This window comes from Aythya fuligula, chromosome 3 (genome assembly GCF_009819795.1).
Source record: "Aythya fuligula isolate bAytFul2 chromosome 3, bAytFul2.pri, whole genome shotgun sequence".
NCBI classification, from domain to species: Eukaryota; Metazoa; Chordata; class Aves; order Anseriformes; family Anatidae; genus Aythya; species Aythya fuligula.
The window spans coordinates 49096078-49112654 of NC_045561.1; the positions used below are offsets into that span (position 1 = coordinate 49096078).

The 16577-nt window shown below is 37.8% G+C and overlaps 1 protein-coding gene across 3 annotated transcripts in view; it reads left to right on the forward strand.

The window, feature by feature from the left end:
• The window catches only part of UTRN (utrophin), a 366152-nt gene extending 358378 nt beyond the window's left edge, over positions 1-7774 (forward strand). For all 3 annotated transcript variants that reach the window (XM_032185295.1, XM_032185296.1, XM_032185294.1), the window contains 3 exons: positions 662-748; positions 4214-4236; positions 5765-7774. In XM_032185295.1, the coding sequence (XP_032041186.1) occupies positions 662-748; positions 4214-4236; positions 5765-5773 (119 nt within the window). In that variant the 3' untranslated portion in view covers positions 5774-7774. The remainder of the gene's footprint in view (positions 1-661; positions 749-4213; positions 4237-5764) is intronic.
• The last annotated feature ends 8803 nt before the right edge of the window (positions 7775-16577 follow it).

Genomic DNA, 16577 nt, shown 5'->3' on the forward strand with positions numbered 1-16577 from the left:
ATAAATTATTGGAAAAAAATGCAAAACTTCTCTGATTTAATGCAATGGCAGATTTATGAGTGAGGCTGTCTAATAACAGAGCCAGTTGTATTTCCTAACCATTCAATTTGCTAATTTTAATCAGCCTTTAAAAAACATCGTGGCAAGGAGGATTTCAACACTACTGAAACCTCTGCTTCCAATGGAATAAACACTGCCTGAAAATTATTTATTTATTTATTTAAAAACAAGTTTTATATTCAGTTTGGAAGTTACATGATAAATCATCTGAGAAAAAAAAAAAAAAGAATACTAATTGAGCAGCTACTGAGTACAGTTCCTCCATCTTGATGACCTTTTACTTAACTGTAAATTCTCATATATTGGTCCTTGTTGGCAATTCCTTCTAGTTAAATCTTGGGTGCAATTGCTGAGCTTTAATAACGGAGAAATTCTTTATGCTGCAAATCAGTAATTCAACTTTCACCTCCTCTCCCAAGGCTGCCAATTATCAATGACAGTTCCTGCACGTTAAATTACAAAGACTTCAGTTAGTGGTTTCCCTTGAAATTTAAAGCAATATTTAAATGGATGGTTGGATGAGAATGCTTCTCAGAATGTTGTCATCTGTTTTTTTGTTTTGTTGCTAAATTCATTGCTCTTTTTGTTGCCATATCTGCAGATGACTTGTTAGCTCCACCTCATGATACCAACACAGATCTAACAGATGTTATGGAGCAAATCAACAGCACATTTCCAGCTTGCTGCTGTAAGTGTAACAAATTATGTCTCTGAGAATAGTATTGAATTTGAGGTGGACTAAAGAAGAAAACAGTCATTCCCATGGTACTGACTAAGAAAAAATCTTCTCTCTGATAAGATTTCTTGTCAAGATATACAAGCTACATACTTCTTTTCTTTAAGGTTGTTCAACATACACTGTGAGGAGAAAAAAATAATCTTGTGTTTTAAATGACAATTATTCACTATAAGAAAAGTCTGTCACTCCATATAGAATGTTCATCTGTGTCTGCACAAGGGAAAAGACAGCTAGAGTCCCATTTGCTGCTGATATAAACCCTATGTAGAACTGCAGTGAATGTAAATTCAGAAATTTTGAAAGCTGCTTCTCTAATATAAATTGAAAGAAATGCTGCAGGCTACAGTAGGGACCATAGCCCAATTCTGAGTCCCCGAACTAATTACTGAGGTAGTTACTAAACTAATTGGCCAGAGGAAATAACTGTTAACCACAGCACATAACACCTTTCCCTACTTAAATACATTGAAAGTTAATATTTTATTAGGTGTCTATTAAAGTAAAACCAGGTAGCTTCATAAGCATGGCTTGTATCAGCTGATATACATTCCCGTTGATCCTGTTCCTTGCAGGGTGTCACTGCCCTTACAAAAATGAGTAGCTATCTTTCTGGTTCCACCAGTATTTCATATAGATTGGTGGTTTTGGCAGGGATGGGATGAAGTGACAACTTCATTATTTAGTGTACTTTTTTTACATACATACAAAACGTATATACTTTCACCTTCACATCTTCTGCCTTACCAAATGAGTAGGGAAATCTATGATACATTACTATACTTTCAACAGTTCTTTAAAATGAAGTGTAATAGTCAGTTCAGTATGTTTTAAAAGGCACAAGTAAGGGTTAGGTGTTTCTGCCCAGTCCTTCTGGAAGCATTGGAGCTCTATTCTATTCTATCCTGTTTCGAAAACTCAGTGAACCCTGTTAAAATACTTCTTTTATCTCTTGTATATATGTTATCTGAGAAGGGCTACATCAGAGAAGATGGTCTTTCCACATTTTGAGAAAGTAAATTAGTATTTAGTGATAGACGTTTTGTTTCAGCTATCCCTTGATGTTTTCATTGAGTTCAGTAGTTCATAGCCCACTGCATTATAAAATCCTTAGATTTGATTTTAAGGAGCATCTCGTCTTGAAGCCAACATCTAGTGGAGCTACTTAGCACAACTCAGGGGTGTGTTTTGTGTATACAAATAAACAGAAAATGCAAACAAATTATTAATTCTTGTTTTTGCAAATTTCTGTCTGGCACATATAAGCAGTATAGCAGCTACTGGACATTTGGTCCAAGTGAATTTACAACAAATTTGTAGAAATACTTTGCCTACCCCCAGCTGTCAGGGGAGAAGAAAAATAACATCTCTGAAAAAAGGTGCTTTCCACTAACAGTGTAAATTGAAAGTAGTTTAAAATATTTGCTTTTTTTGAAAGTAGAAGGGATATTTTCTTGTGCACTGCCAGCATTTTTGTTTAATTTCTCTCTCCTGAATTAAAAGAAGTATTGTATACCACTGGGAACAGGTCAAACACAGAGGCTATGGATTCTCCAGCCTTAGAGGATGTCAAGGCTATTGTTGGCAGCAGTCCTGCTTTGAGTGAGAGGTTGCACTAGATGACCTGCAGTGACCAGCCAATGTTGCTGTGGCTTTCTGAATGAAATTTCATCATAAAAATTAAAGGTCACAATAGAAGGCTTTTCATGACTGATAGAGTTCCAGGTCAATCTTTTTTAAAGTAGTGATAAAAAAGATACTAAAAATACTGCCTGCCAGCCTTCTCCAGTGCTCCTGAGTCACTCTGCACACTGTTCATCGCTTTGTTCTCTCTGACTTCACAATAATATCAGAGAACTTACCATCTGCTTGGGATGCTCTGGATATCTGAGTGCTTAGGCTCCAACAGTAGCATTGCAATGTTCTATGTATGCGTCTACTGCTTTAACATTTAAGGCCTCACAGCACAGTGGATATCTCTTTTCAAAACCTCTGCAAGGTAGGGGAATGACAGCATGTTCATCTTGACTTCTTGTGTCTTAATATGGAAGAAACAACAGGGACCAAGATTTGCAGCTGTTCATTGTGGGACATATTGGGAGGTATGAAGAGCACTCTCAGTATGGGGCCTATAACTCAGTTGTTCAGCTCTGGACATGCCTGATGGCATGAATCTTAAATTCCCCTTAAAGAGTGACAAATTCAAAGAGGGTAGGTCAAAAGCTTTTCAGCTTAATGGTTGATATACGTTCCCCAGAGTTTAGAAATGGGGTTTTGAGTTCTTGTTTATTGAACAACAAGGGAAAAAAAGAATCCAGTTACGTCAGTCATGGGAATGTTCATTTTTGGGTGGTTTAAACCTGTGGTCTGTTGAGCCCTGGGAGCTTGTGGACTACTTCCAAAAGGGCAGAGAAAGACCAGTTCACATACTGTGCATAATTCTGTGCAGATTTCTGCATGCTGTTGTTTGTTTGTTTTTCTGAAGAATAAATCAGGAGGAGATAGTTGTCTTGCTACAGACTGTACAGGACACTTCTGTAAAGTGCATTAAAAGAAACTGGGGGAAAAAAAGTGGCCTGAAACTACAAACCCCAGAGTATTCTTGGGTCAGAATCCCATGGGACCCTAAGGAACAGTCACTATTTGTTGTTACTGTTATCGTTCCATACAAAACATGTTGGAAGAGTTCTGCATAGTCAAAGTGACAGTCACAGTATATCAGGCTTTTCAGAAAGATTCCTTAAACTTCCCCAATGTAACTTCAAGATAGCCAAGCAAGAGTAGAGAAGTGTCTCATTTTTTAACCTGTATCAACTGCTTCATCGCAATAAAATAAGTAAGCAGGCAACTTGCAAACTTAATGCAGTAAAACAAATGGGGAGAGAGCAAATATGTACTGTTAACACTTGAGGTAAAGGTTCCAAGTTTTGTATTCTCTTGTTTTTTCCTCTTACGTTACAGCCTTTTATCCCTCCAGGCAGTTCTTGTTTTAGGTCTCTGACCATTCACTGTCTTCATCCTTTTTGAATGAAAGGTCTAAAATGTCATGGCTATTATTGCAATACAGATAATATCAGTAATATTTAATGGCATACCAAGCTGATCTAGTATGATTCATATTTTTTGAACAGACAGTATTATAATAAAGCACTTTGTATGGTCACAGGTATTGAAAAGGGAAAAATATAATCTGTATTCATAACACTTTAAATTTATTACAGGAAAACTTGTGAAGAAAATTATGTCTAGACCATTACAACACTCTTGTACTTAAACGTTGTTTGTGTTTGTTTGTTTTTAAGATAAAATCTTTCTGTTCTTCTATAGTAAATATTTTCTTTTTACTGCCTTTGTTTTATACTACCAAGATGCAGAATCATGTCAATTTCTAACTTTCTTTTGTTTTTCTATTTGCAGCAAGTTTCACTGGCAGGCCACAGGTATGAGACATGTTCACGTATTTGTATAGTCATTGGAATTGAAGTTCAGACATTACCAAAGGCTCTGCAATGTGCTGTTCTGGGATGCTGACCACATGGAATCAGCTGAAAATGGCTGGGGACAATTAGTTTCAAGCCAGCATCAGTTTTGCAAGATCAAAGCTGGTTCTTGCAACAACATCCCTATGTGCTTGTGCCCTAGTACCCATAGCTCCAGTTCCATGACTGTCTACAGTTCAAGACCTGCAAAGCATCTTAGGCATTAAATTAAGCTGCCTTCTTTTGTTAGGCAACCACTTTACAAACTCAAAGCAGGTATTTGGCTAATTTCACAGTTCACAAAAAAATGTGGAAATTAATCTGGTATTTAGATACTAATGAGTTCTTGAAACTCTACCTGGTATGAATCATCAATTAAGCTTATTTTATAAGCAAGAGAAATAGGAAGAAATACTTGCTATAGGATTTGGTTGATATTAGAGAAAATTTATGACAAATAAGGAACAAGTTAATCTTGTGTCACTGCAGAATTCTTGAAAAATTTAATTGCTAAATAAGTCTTAAAAACTAGCACAACTTGCTATGGGCTAGGTTTCAGAAGAATGAAGTGATAGGCAGAGTCCATTTACTCCCCTAAATTGCTTCACCTTGTCTATTAATCCACAGGTTGCGAGGTCAGACCTCCCTACAGAGAGTATCTAAAATTTCAGAAATATTGCTCAACAAACATTTTAGTGGACTGTAATATCCTGTGTTAGTAAGATTGCCCACTCCGACAGGAATTTCTGAAGGGAATGGGATGAATTGTGCCCTGCCCAAAGTGACTCAGACTTAGGGCTTCAGTGTCTTAATAAAGTACACTAGTGAATTAAACTAATGTTTTTCAGAAATCCTTCCTGTAACCAGGCGTAGTGATAGCTTTCAGTGTTCTCAGTGATTAATATTAATCTTCATAAAAAAGCATTTGATTTTTTAGATGCAGAATGATTCCCAACTGATCTCATGCCTGAAATACACCATTCCAGAGCCATTTAAGAAGGGATATTTCCCCATTTTGCAGAGAACAGAATCCTGAAACAGGAGCCTGGAAATAAGCATCACATTTTAAGAGGATGAGTCCAAATCCTGGTTGTGTGTACTCTGCATTTTTACCACTGAGGATTTGGATAGAACAGTAGTTAGCCTACACTTTTTTTTTTTTTTTTTTTTTTTTTTTTTTTTCTGTGGGTACACAACAAGGAAAGCATGTAAGTTATATTTACTGCTCTGTAGTCCATAACATCCTTTGGGCTTTACTCAGCAAGAATTTTAAATGCTGCAACACAGTAAAATGAGGATTCTCTTAACTACATGCCTCAGTGATTTGCTGAGTCTTGTGACAATACATCTAAATTTTTAAAGTATAGGGTTTTTTTTGGTAAAATTACACGCGAGTCCTTAACTGAACCAAGTCCAGAGTATTTAGATCTCTCTTTAGAGGACTGTGCATGCTAAACAGTACTGACATGATTATTTCTCATCATTACAGGCAATGTGAAGTGCTCATTTGGACGTCAACCAGTGCTTCTTGATGTGCAGTACAGCCCTTTTCTACAAAACGCCAATCGCGAGTTCCACTTTATCAGAAGGCTGCATGGGACCTTGGGACATGCTGTTCAATTTGACTGCGTGTTCTACTTGAAATAGTAAAACACTGAATACCCAAAGATGAGGATGTTGTTTTTATAGTATTGTTTTTTTCTTCTTCTTCCCTTTCTATGCAACTGTAAATTAATGAGCAGTGGAGTATTTGTCACTGATTTGTATAAATATACAGCCGCGGGAAAAGGGGCAGGGGCTTTATATATGTTCTTTTTGATAATCGTAAAGAGAACTGCTAAGGAGTTTGGAGCAAAATGTTACATTTATACATTCCTTTCAGCTCTTTGCTTTTACATTGTAAAATATCCTCAGTTACGTTCTCACTCATTTAATATTCTGTATGGATTATTTATATGCTAACCATCTGACCACACAGACTCCAAAATTATTCTTGATTTATTTTCAGGATTGACATACGAAGTTCCCATGATTTGCTTTATTGTAACTGTTTAACTAAAATTGCCATTGAGTACAAGCTACAGTATTTTAACTCCATTAAACAAGGTAAACTCTAATTTCAAGTCATATAATCATGCACCAAAATGGCATTTTTAACATTCTTTTAGTTATTTCCAGCCAACACACTCCATTTGGAGGATTATTGTTTTTAAGCCTTACTTTACTTTGAATCAGGAGATAGCTAAAAAGAGGACTTAGATGATAGTTTAAGTTGTTTTTAGTAAGGTCTAAGTTAGTGTAATCTTGTCCAACTTTGGAGACAAAGCTTTGCTGTTCCCTGCTGTGCCAAACTTGTTTTAAGTTCTGGAATTTACAGTCTGTGAACTAAAGCTCATTTCCGTGAGATCCCCTTCTGATAATCTAAACACACCAGTCTTTTATCTGCCTCTTGTAAATGAAGAGACAATTAGAAAGCCTTTTCCAATACTATTAGTGATGGAACGTTTTCTTCAAAGCTGCAGTGCTCTTAGATGTTATCATGTGGCATTGTAATCTTGCAACTCATCTTTATCTTTGAAATCATTTATTTATGTACTTCAAGTAGGGATAATTATGGGAAAGTTATGTCACTGATCAGCTGATCTCTAGTTTTAAAATAATCATAAGATTTTAATGCCTTCATGGGGTTTACAATGCTGCATGGACACTTGATTTAATTTCAGGACATACCTTTAATTCGTAAAACTGCATGCAATATATTTCATGTATAGTGGAGAAAAATGATACTATGTTGTTCTTGATTATTACTGAAGAAAAAGTCTCAAAATGGTATTGGAAGAGTTATACATTTTGTACCAAAAGATGCTAGAGGACTTTAAAACAGAAAGTCGGGAATTTCTAGTGTTTTTGTGAAGTGGTGCCAACTAGATTGTTCTGCACCCACAGTACTTACTCCTGGACTGCTGCTGCTGCTCAAGGCACAGTGATTTGGGCACAGTGTTGACCACATTCTAGTGTTGGCTCCAGTGCCAGTTCTTTCTGAACCCTTTGGCAAATTATTTAACCACTCTGCCTCTGTTTTCCCATCTGTAAAATGAGGATTGATAGTACTTACCTCTCAAAGGTGTTGTAGAGCTTAGTGTCTGAAAAGCTCTATATAAATGCTAAGTATTATTCTGGATTGAGCAGGGCGAAACTGTCAGGGAGGGAAGAGAAGATGCTGGCTACTATAAATGCTTCATCTATTAAAAAAGTAGCATAGTTATTCCGAGAAGAAAAACAAATACATTTTACAGAAGAGGAAAGCCATGACCACCTTTCTACCTCAGACCTATCTTCATGAGTAGTATTGGAAATAGCTTTATATTCTGTTCTCTGCAAAGTACTTTGCTTTTATCAAGCTTATGTCATTCTCTAAGCAAAGAATCCTTAAAAATAACCCACCAAATAAGTAAGTAAAAAAAAAAAAAAGTCTCATTAGTGAATTTGGTGGCTTTTATTTTTGTTCTGAATATGAGGTTATGTATAAAGTTGTTTTTCTGCCTGTGTTTGTATGCATCCTTTGTCCTCTGCTGCCAAGTAAATGCTACTTCAAACACTACATTGTAACATTCTTCCTCTGAGACAATAATAAATAAAAGGAATATATTGCAATAAAATGAGTAGTAGTATAAGTTCTTTCAAGTTTTGTGGTCTTCAAGGATGGCACTTCTCATTGCTACATCTTGTCATTTTCATTCTGAAGAGAACTTATTTTAAAACAGTAGTGCTGTATCAGTCTATTTCTACACACTAGCATTTTGGAGTGTGGTTTTCATTTATATAAATGAGATAAAACACTTTTTTTCCCATGGGTCTGTGCATATCTTCTCTAGTGTTCCATCTTCAGTCTGAAATCCTTCTCAGCTGCCTGACAGATTTTAAATTTGACCAACTGAGAAGCAGACTGCTTTTATGTAAAAAATGTTATGTATACACATTACAAAACAGCAATAATACATGAAGCTCTGTCAAATATTAGAACTGTAAATTAGTCTACAAGTTTCAATGCCATTCAGTCAACATGCTCAGCTGAAACACAGTATTAGGTATTCACTTAGGTATTCACTTACTTTCTAGCCCTACCATGTGCTGATTTTAGGTGTTTGCATTAAGCTTTTGTTAATGAGTGTGTTAGAATTACTTTGCTTATAGGAGGAAAAAAGAAAGTCCACAGCCCTAACAATTTTGTTTCCCAATAATAAGCTGGCACTATTTTCATGTGTAGTAATTTTTTTATTTTTTTTCAAAGTAACAATTTAAAATATAAGTGTCAGTAAGGGTATTTTCCCTCATTTTGGAAAAGGATGCTTAACAAATAAGTTATAGGAAAAAATCAGATAGTTTCAGCAGTTAACAAGGAATATGATTATAGAAATAGCAATATCTTGAGTCAAATTACATTCTGTGTTCATAACTGTAAATCACAGAATCACAGAATTTTCTAGGTTGGAAGAGACCTCAAGATCATCGAGTCCAACCTCCAACCTAACGCTAACAGCCCTCCACTAAACCATATCCCTAAGCTCTACATCTAAGCGTCTTTTGAAGACTTCCAGGGATGGTGACTCCACCACTTCCCTGGGCAGCCTGTTCCAGTGCCTCACAACCCTTTCAGTGGAGAAGGAGAGTGGTAGATTAAAGAATCTATAAAACCACAAACTCTTAAAGAAAAAAAGGTATGACTTTTACACCCTCTGTGCCCTAATCGCTAAGTGCCAGAGCTCTGTATCACTTTGATGTGCCGCGGGGAACCCCACAGCTTAAAGCCACGCTTCAGTATGTGCCACGAAGGGCCTAGGGGATTAGAGCAGCACCCACTTCTTACCAGCTCGTTGTGGGGCTTTTCTTGGGGTTGGGGAGGCCAATGGTGGGATATGGCAGCCTCCCACCCTCAATGAACCACGCAATGGTAAGCACTCCCAGCTTCTCTGCACAATCTTTTACTTTCAGCTCTAATTAGCCTCTTGTGACCTTCTGGATGGGGATCAGCACAGGAGTGGGAGGCTTGCCTTCCAGTAGACTGGATGGGGGCATCCTTACTGGTAAGAGTGGGGGACTGCATCTTCTGGGGCCAGGGGATGGTGTGAAGTCTGATGCTATACGTCCTGATGAGTGCCCTAAGACATACGGCCACGTATAGACTTGCTGCACCTTGTATGTGGCTTTAAGAGTAAGGGTTTCTTAAGGAGAAGGCATCTATCTTTGTGCTGAAGAATCCTGAGGGGGGGAAGTATTTACATAAATCCCTAGGGTTGGATTTAGACTTTTCTGTAGGGACCTAGTTTTTATTTGTGTGTGTTGAGGCAGCTTTCCTTCTCAAATGGATGTCGTCAAACAGCACAAAAACTAATGACAAATGACTTAACCTTCCTTTTTTTTTTTTTTTTTAAACATTGAAATCTGGAAAATATTCTAAAAAGTTTTCTTTGGAAATAGTTCTGTAAAAAGTATTTTGAACCATGCAATATTTTTCTCTCAGCTATTCTGTTTGACAGAAGTCATTTCTGTGTCATGGCTTGACACTGTAAAATGCTAGGGCAGTTAGTGCCTACTAAGCAATGAAAGAATAACCAAGGGGTGGAGACCAACTAAACACTTTACAGAGGTAAGCAGAGAGGAGTTAATGCTGCAGTGTTTGTTAGTATAAACCTAATGATAAGCATTTGTTAGAAAAAAAAAAAAGAAAAGAAAAAAAGAAAAGAAAAGAAAAAAAAAGGCTTGTTTCTCACCACTAAGTGCATAAACTGCCATGCCAACAGCTGGAGTTAAAGCAAAATGAGGCAACACTGACTGGTCCTTTCTTCTCCAGGGAAATGGTATGGTTGACTGTCAGGCTTGTGCTGCAGCCATTCATGAACAAATTAATATGGTTTAAGACACTGGGGAAAAAAGGAGCTGTAGAAGGATGCCCTGTCTTTATCAAAAAGCAGCATAGAAGAACCCAATTCTGTTTGATTTTCTTTGTATTAGAGCCACTGTCTATATCAGCTATTTGAAGAGATTGCATAAGCCCTGTTTTCCCTGACATAGAATTTTTCACCATAAAAATCTGACCTTTCCTTAAACATAATGGATAGACACATCTCCCTCATTTGAATGATAAACCCAGACTGATTATGTTTTCTAAGTCTGCTCAATGTAGAATAGACCTCACTCGTTTATTCCAAATGCTACACTAGAAAATGAATTAAAATATGCCTGGCTTTTTTTTTTTTTTTTTTTTTTTTTGAGATGTATGTGCAAATATGAGGGATGGAGAAGTGGGGAATTGTCAGCTTTCCTCAACCATGTGCAACTGCAAGAAGTGAATACAGATTTATTTTTTAACAGGCATAATAAAGCAAACATGATATTTTCAAGAGAAGAATTAAGTTCCTGTGCCAAAGAGCTCTCAGTCCAAAATGCATGCATATCCACCTAACTGAGAGGGAGGGAGGGCTGACAGCATATTTGTTTAAATCTCTATTACGAAACACCGTTGAGCTGAAACATTATCAAATCAGTTTATTTTCTCAGAAATATGAGATTGATCAATCTAACACAGACCACACTGCAGAAGTTCGTTGTGTATTGGGGCTTCATCTCCAGGAGAATTTTGACTTTATGAAACAGATTTCTTGAAAAGGCTCTGCAGATGTTAAAGCCTCATTACATGAGCTACTTAGATTATGAGACACCAGCCCTGCTAGGTCAAAGAGACTAGACGTGGGCACAAGAATTCCTGTCACCCAACTGTCCCCTGGATCAGGGGCTCTGTCCTCACTGCACTTATTACTGTGGTTAAGAGGAAAACAAAACAAAAACAAATTCAGCTGAATTCATTTCTTTGTTTGTGTAAAATGTATTTATGTAATGGGCAAGCTTTGGATTTATGCAAAAGACCAAAATATTTTTTAAACATTTACAGTAGAAACTGGTCTCTGGAGAGAGATATTTTTTGAGAGATATTTGTATATATGTTCACACCTCTAGTAGAGAGCTGTCCTAAGAAAAACCTTTCTGAAGGTTTTTAAAAACAGACATGCAGCTGCAAAACTGAGGAATCAATCCCGTCTACTGTCACGCAGAAATGAAGCTGTCATTCTATAAGGATAAGTATTCTGTTCCCACAACAACGAAAATCAGCCTTAAAAATCCAGCCAAGGTATCAGTTAGTAACAGTGGAGCACGAAAAAAAAAAAAAAAAAAAAAAAAAAACACCACCTTTTAGTGGGATAACATATATGAGAAGGGAGAGCTCCATTCAACCCAATAAGCAAACAAATCTCTCAATTATGACAAACTATACGTTATGTTCCTCACAGAAGGATCTTTCTTTCAGTGGCCAAAGATTAAATATTCCTTGGCTTACACGTCTTTGGAAATTTATCTCCTGTCTTTAATGCCACTTAAATATTCATGATGTTCTTGCAAAAATTACACTCTGGAACTTAAACCTATGCTTTAGAAAGAACAGCTGGAGGCAAGCACAGCAGCCTTCTTTGGAAGGGGAAGGCAGTGTTTTCCTAAACTGCTTTTCTAAGCACCAGTACAGGTCTGAGACTCCAACAGGGGGCAGATACTGCCAGGAGTGGGCTGCTTCAGCTTCTCCTCCCAGGCATCCCAGCTCTGCGTCAAACTGTTGCAGGCAACACCAAGGAACCCTTTAGATTGAAACCTGCTCTAGGTTATCATTCTTTTTGAAAGTGATAAACCAGAGGAGCTGAATAGCATTCCTAGATGCGTGTATGTGTTACAGATAAATGCATATGCAGAAAACCAGATAGACTGGATCTGCCTTACTTCTTAGTCGTTATCTCTGAAACTTAGTATTTACAGATGAACTATGTTCATGCTTTTGTTAGTCACTCATTTCATATAATTGAGTGCCTCGAAAATGTCTGGTTTTCTGATATGTAATAACTAATATTTAGCTTACAGAATCACAGAATCACAGAATTTTCTAGGTTGGAAGAGACCTCAAGGTCATCGAGTCCAACCTCTGACCTAACTCTAACAGCCCTCCACTAAACCATATCCCTAAGCTCTACATCTAAACGTCTTTTGAAGACTTCCAAGGATGGTGACTCCACCACTTCCCTGGGCAGCCTGTTCCAATGCCTCACAACCCTTTCAGTGAAGAAGTTCTTAAACTCCTTAAGTTCTTAGCTTAGAGAAACTACAGTTCAGAAATTAGGATAGCCTTGGGTAACTAGATCAAAGGAAGATACCTTGGCATTAAATGCATCCAAAACAATGGAAAACATAAAGCATCTTTACAACTTGTTATTGGCTGGAATAAGTGACCTGGTTATACAAAAATAACGAATACATAGTATTGCAGCAACCCTTCATTCATTCCTGCACATGGAATTCCTTTTGCCACCACAGTACCTGATATATCTTCAGCTGTGATATAAATGCTTTGGAAAATTAGGAGAAAAAAAAAAAAGAAAGAGGATGGGACAGTATCCCTTACTACCAGTTTGAGAGTCTCGAGATAGATTTAAAGAAGTTAAGAAAAAAACTCACATGGATGAGAAAGATTATGACCACTCACCAAAATTGTATATGGAGATAGGTTACTGGTTTTGATCAAATGACTGCCTGAATCCAGGTGAAGTGGAAGTCCAGTGGACAACTCACAAGCCAGAAGAGTTTGGAGTGGCCATGCAATAATAGGTAGCAACTCTTTACTCAATTGGATAATGACAGGACAAGGGGGGATGATTTTAAACTAAAAGACATTAAAGATAAAAAAGATTTAGATTAGAGATTAGGAGGAAATTCTTCACTCAGAGGGTGGTGAAGCATTGGCACATGTTGCCCAGAGAAGCTGTGGATGCCCCATCCCTGGAGGTGTTCAAGGCCAGGTTAGATGAGGCCCTCAGCAACCTCATCTAGTGGGTGGCATCCCTACCTATGGCAGGGGGGTTGGAAATAGATGATCTTTGAGGTCCCTTCCAACCCAAGTCACCCTAGGATTCTAGCTCAAGCCTTGCCCTCCAGCTTCAGGGACACGAGCTTCCTGAAGGCCAGAACTATCAGTAAAGATGGAGATGAAGAAGGGATTTCAGCACCTCAGGCTTTTACAGGTGCTTTGTCATCAGGTCCCATTCTGCAGACCCACAATCTTTCCTCATCTTCCATTTCCTGTGGCTGTACCTGCAGAAGTCCTTGGAGGGGTCTTGGCAGCCCCCACACTTTCACATTCCTCACCAGTTCTTGTTTATGACTAGGGGGTCTCTCTCCTCACCAGCTCCTTGGCTCACCCATTAGGAAACTGTCATCAGTGCACTCCAAGAAGTCATCCCTTTACAGTTAGCATAACTCTGAGCCAATGCACTGTCTTACATGCAGCCATGGAAAAAAAAAAAAAAAAAAATCTTCTGCCATGAGAAGTGACAGATGAGTAGGGAGGGACCTTTTAAGCACAGATGCTCTTGTTGATTTTGCTTAATACCCCTGAAAGTATTTTTGTGAGCAGTCTAATGAATGGCTGTGACACACAGACATGCACGGAGGAAGAAAAACTGTCCAGATGTATTTCTTTCTCCCCAGCCCCAGCAGCTCCTCTGGAATGGAAAGCATAGCTCTGACCTACTTGCTTTCAGCAGACTGCAATTACAGTGCCTATCAATTTTCTGTAAAAATACAGATGTGAACAAATGGAAAACCTGAGTGGCTCAAACATGAACAGAATAAGAATGTTACTCTAGCCCCTATACCCCAGTCCTCACAAAGTTTTCCTTTTCCCAGACTGAAAAGGTAAACTGGGTGAAATAGAAACAGAACATCAAAGTAACTGTTCACTTTTTATTATGAAATATGGACCATGTTTTGTAAACAAATAAGGTATATGATAGTATGTATCTGTCTACTGCTTATACTTCCATTCTTCCCCCCAAAAAAACATCTGCTTGCTTGCTGAGGAAGGAAAATTAAGAGTCATCTTTAGAATGTGAAAGATAATGACTTTTGATTTCGACCTCTCATTTGGTTTCTCACAGTGCATCTTCCACTACCCAGCTGGACACCCGGCTCAGCCCTTTGCCTCCAAAACTGGACATGGCACTCCAGCCCCAGTATCCTCAAATAAAAGGAAGCAGTCACTTCCTTCTTTCCAGCTGATACCAGTTTTGCTGGGACAACCCTTCTCTGCTGCCAGAGCTCACTCTCAGGACAATAACCAAGACTCCATAGAAAAGGCAGAAGGTGATAGATGAGATTGCTGATTTCTGGGTTAAGCCACTTAATATAGACCTTGATAACTTTTGGAAAAGAAATTCTTCTGATAATGACTTAAATTCTTGTTATTGCAGATACATTGGCTTTATTTTCTGATGAACCACTAGTAACATTATTTAGAAAAATAGGATTAGGAGATAAATATATTTGAAAATGCCACTACCATATATCTGTTTTTCATCTAGACTTGCTTTCCTGGGCACAGACTCATGTATATGTAGATACATATCCTAGGTTTTGGTTGGCTTCTTCACATGTTCTGAGATCATCAGTATCTAAACATGAGTTTAAAGGAAAAAAAAAAAAAAAAAAAAAAAAAAAAAAAGATAAATCCAACCTACCTTTTCCATTAAAAATTCTGCCAGCTTATTCAGGTTGTAGCTCACTTCATTATTTATGACATCTCCTATGCCTTATAAATTACTACCAAGTGTAGTAAAAAAACAGATGGTACTCTTTCTTTGTCCAATGCAACATTCCCATTGAAAGCTTCTTGGAAAGTATGTCTTAAAATAACAACTTTTTGTGAATAGCACAATGTCATTACACACAACTGAGTTACATTTCTTACAAGCTGATTACAAACAGTCTCAAATGAGATCTCTTCATGACACTGTTGATTTTAGGGCTCTTTATGGTTCAATATAAACCAAAACAGGAAGGCATAATCATGCCTTTCAAAGCTATTTGAAAAATACATTAGCATACATACTACAGCTTAAGCCTGTCAGCTTTGTCTGCAGTCACTGCATTTATTTGTTAGTTTTACCCAGTTGTAAAGGAAAGACAAGTGATAAATTAAGATTATAGCACGTCTGTTTCCACAGAGATTGGATAAAATATAGCATTTTAGTTAATGCAGTAAACAGCTTAAATGGTGAAGAGTGATTTTTTTTCTAAATATATTTTGCCTGAATAGCTGATATAGACAGATGCTTAGGAACATGAATTGTTTGGTTGTTGTATTTTTTTTTCTCTAGTTTGCAATGGCGGTAGTTACTTCTCCCTCAAGCCATACATACTTAGCAAAAGGAATGAGACTAAATTATGTGATTAAAACCACAATATTCCACACCCATTGACCTTCCCCTCCTAGACTGGCAAAAGTGATGAGGTAAAATCAGAAGTACTAGTATTGTAATGAAGCACATCTCAAAGTTCAGTGTTGCAGACTATCCTTCCAGTAAGAAATGCCTCAAAAAGCCACACAGATAATTATTTCAGCATCATTTCACTTAGGTGACATACACCAAAGCCAACTGCGTGTAACAGGACAGGGTTATGCTAAAAGTAGTTAAACAGAGTTACCTATGAGAAAATGAAAATAAAACTTACATCTGAATCCCACCCAAATCCTAATCCAGCTGCCGCAGTGCCTGCTCCCTGAGCTTCCACCCCAAAAGGAGAGGGGTTGCCAGCCTCCCAGGGCTCCCACCAAGGGCAAAGGCAGGAAAGAGGCCCAGTGCCTTAGTGGGGCCTTAATATTCCCCAGGGCCACTTGGTATTCTTTTGGTAGCACCCCTTAGCAACACTTAGAAAGGAAAGCTGTGTTTATCTGGTGGATATTAGCAGCATAATGTAGGCAATTAAGTAATAATCACCTCAGAAATGTGCCCTTACCCTAGAGCTGGAGAAAGAACAGGGGATTGAAGGCTGGGGCAATTATCTCACTGCTAGCTTCAGGGAACCAAGCACCAAATAAGCATTCCTATCAAAGCCAGCAAATAATTTGGCCAATTACCTATTCCCACATCCCCATCAAAGTTTTGTGATTGAAGATTGAAAACATTTGCACTTAGCCTTCAGCTTAGTATTTAGAGCTCCACATAGGAGGTGCCTCTGCATTAAAAATTTATCTGTGAATTACTGCTTAGTGTCAATACAAATCTCTGTGAGTGGGGACATGCAGGAAACACTATTATTCTGTGATCACAAACCATCTTTTGTACATATAAGCACAGTGTGTGCCAGGGACTGAATTGCACTTTTGGGTCAAGCTCACACTCGCCCCATGACATCTTCGTCTTGTTTAA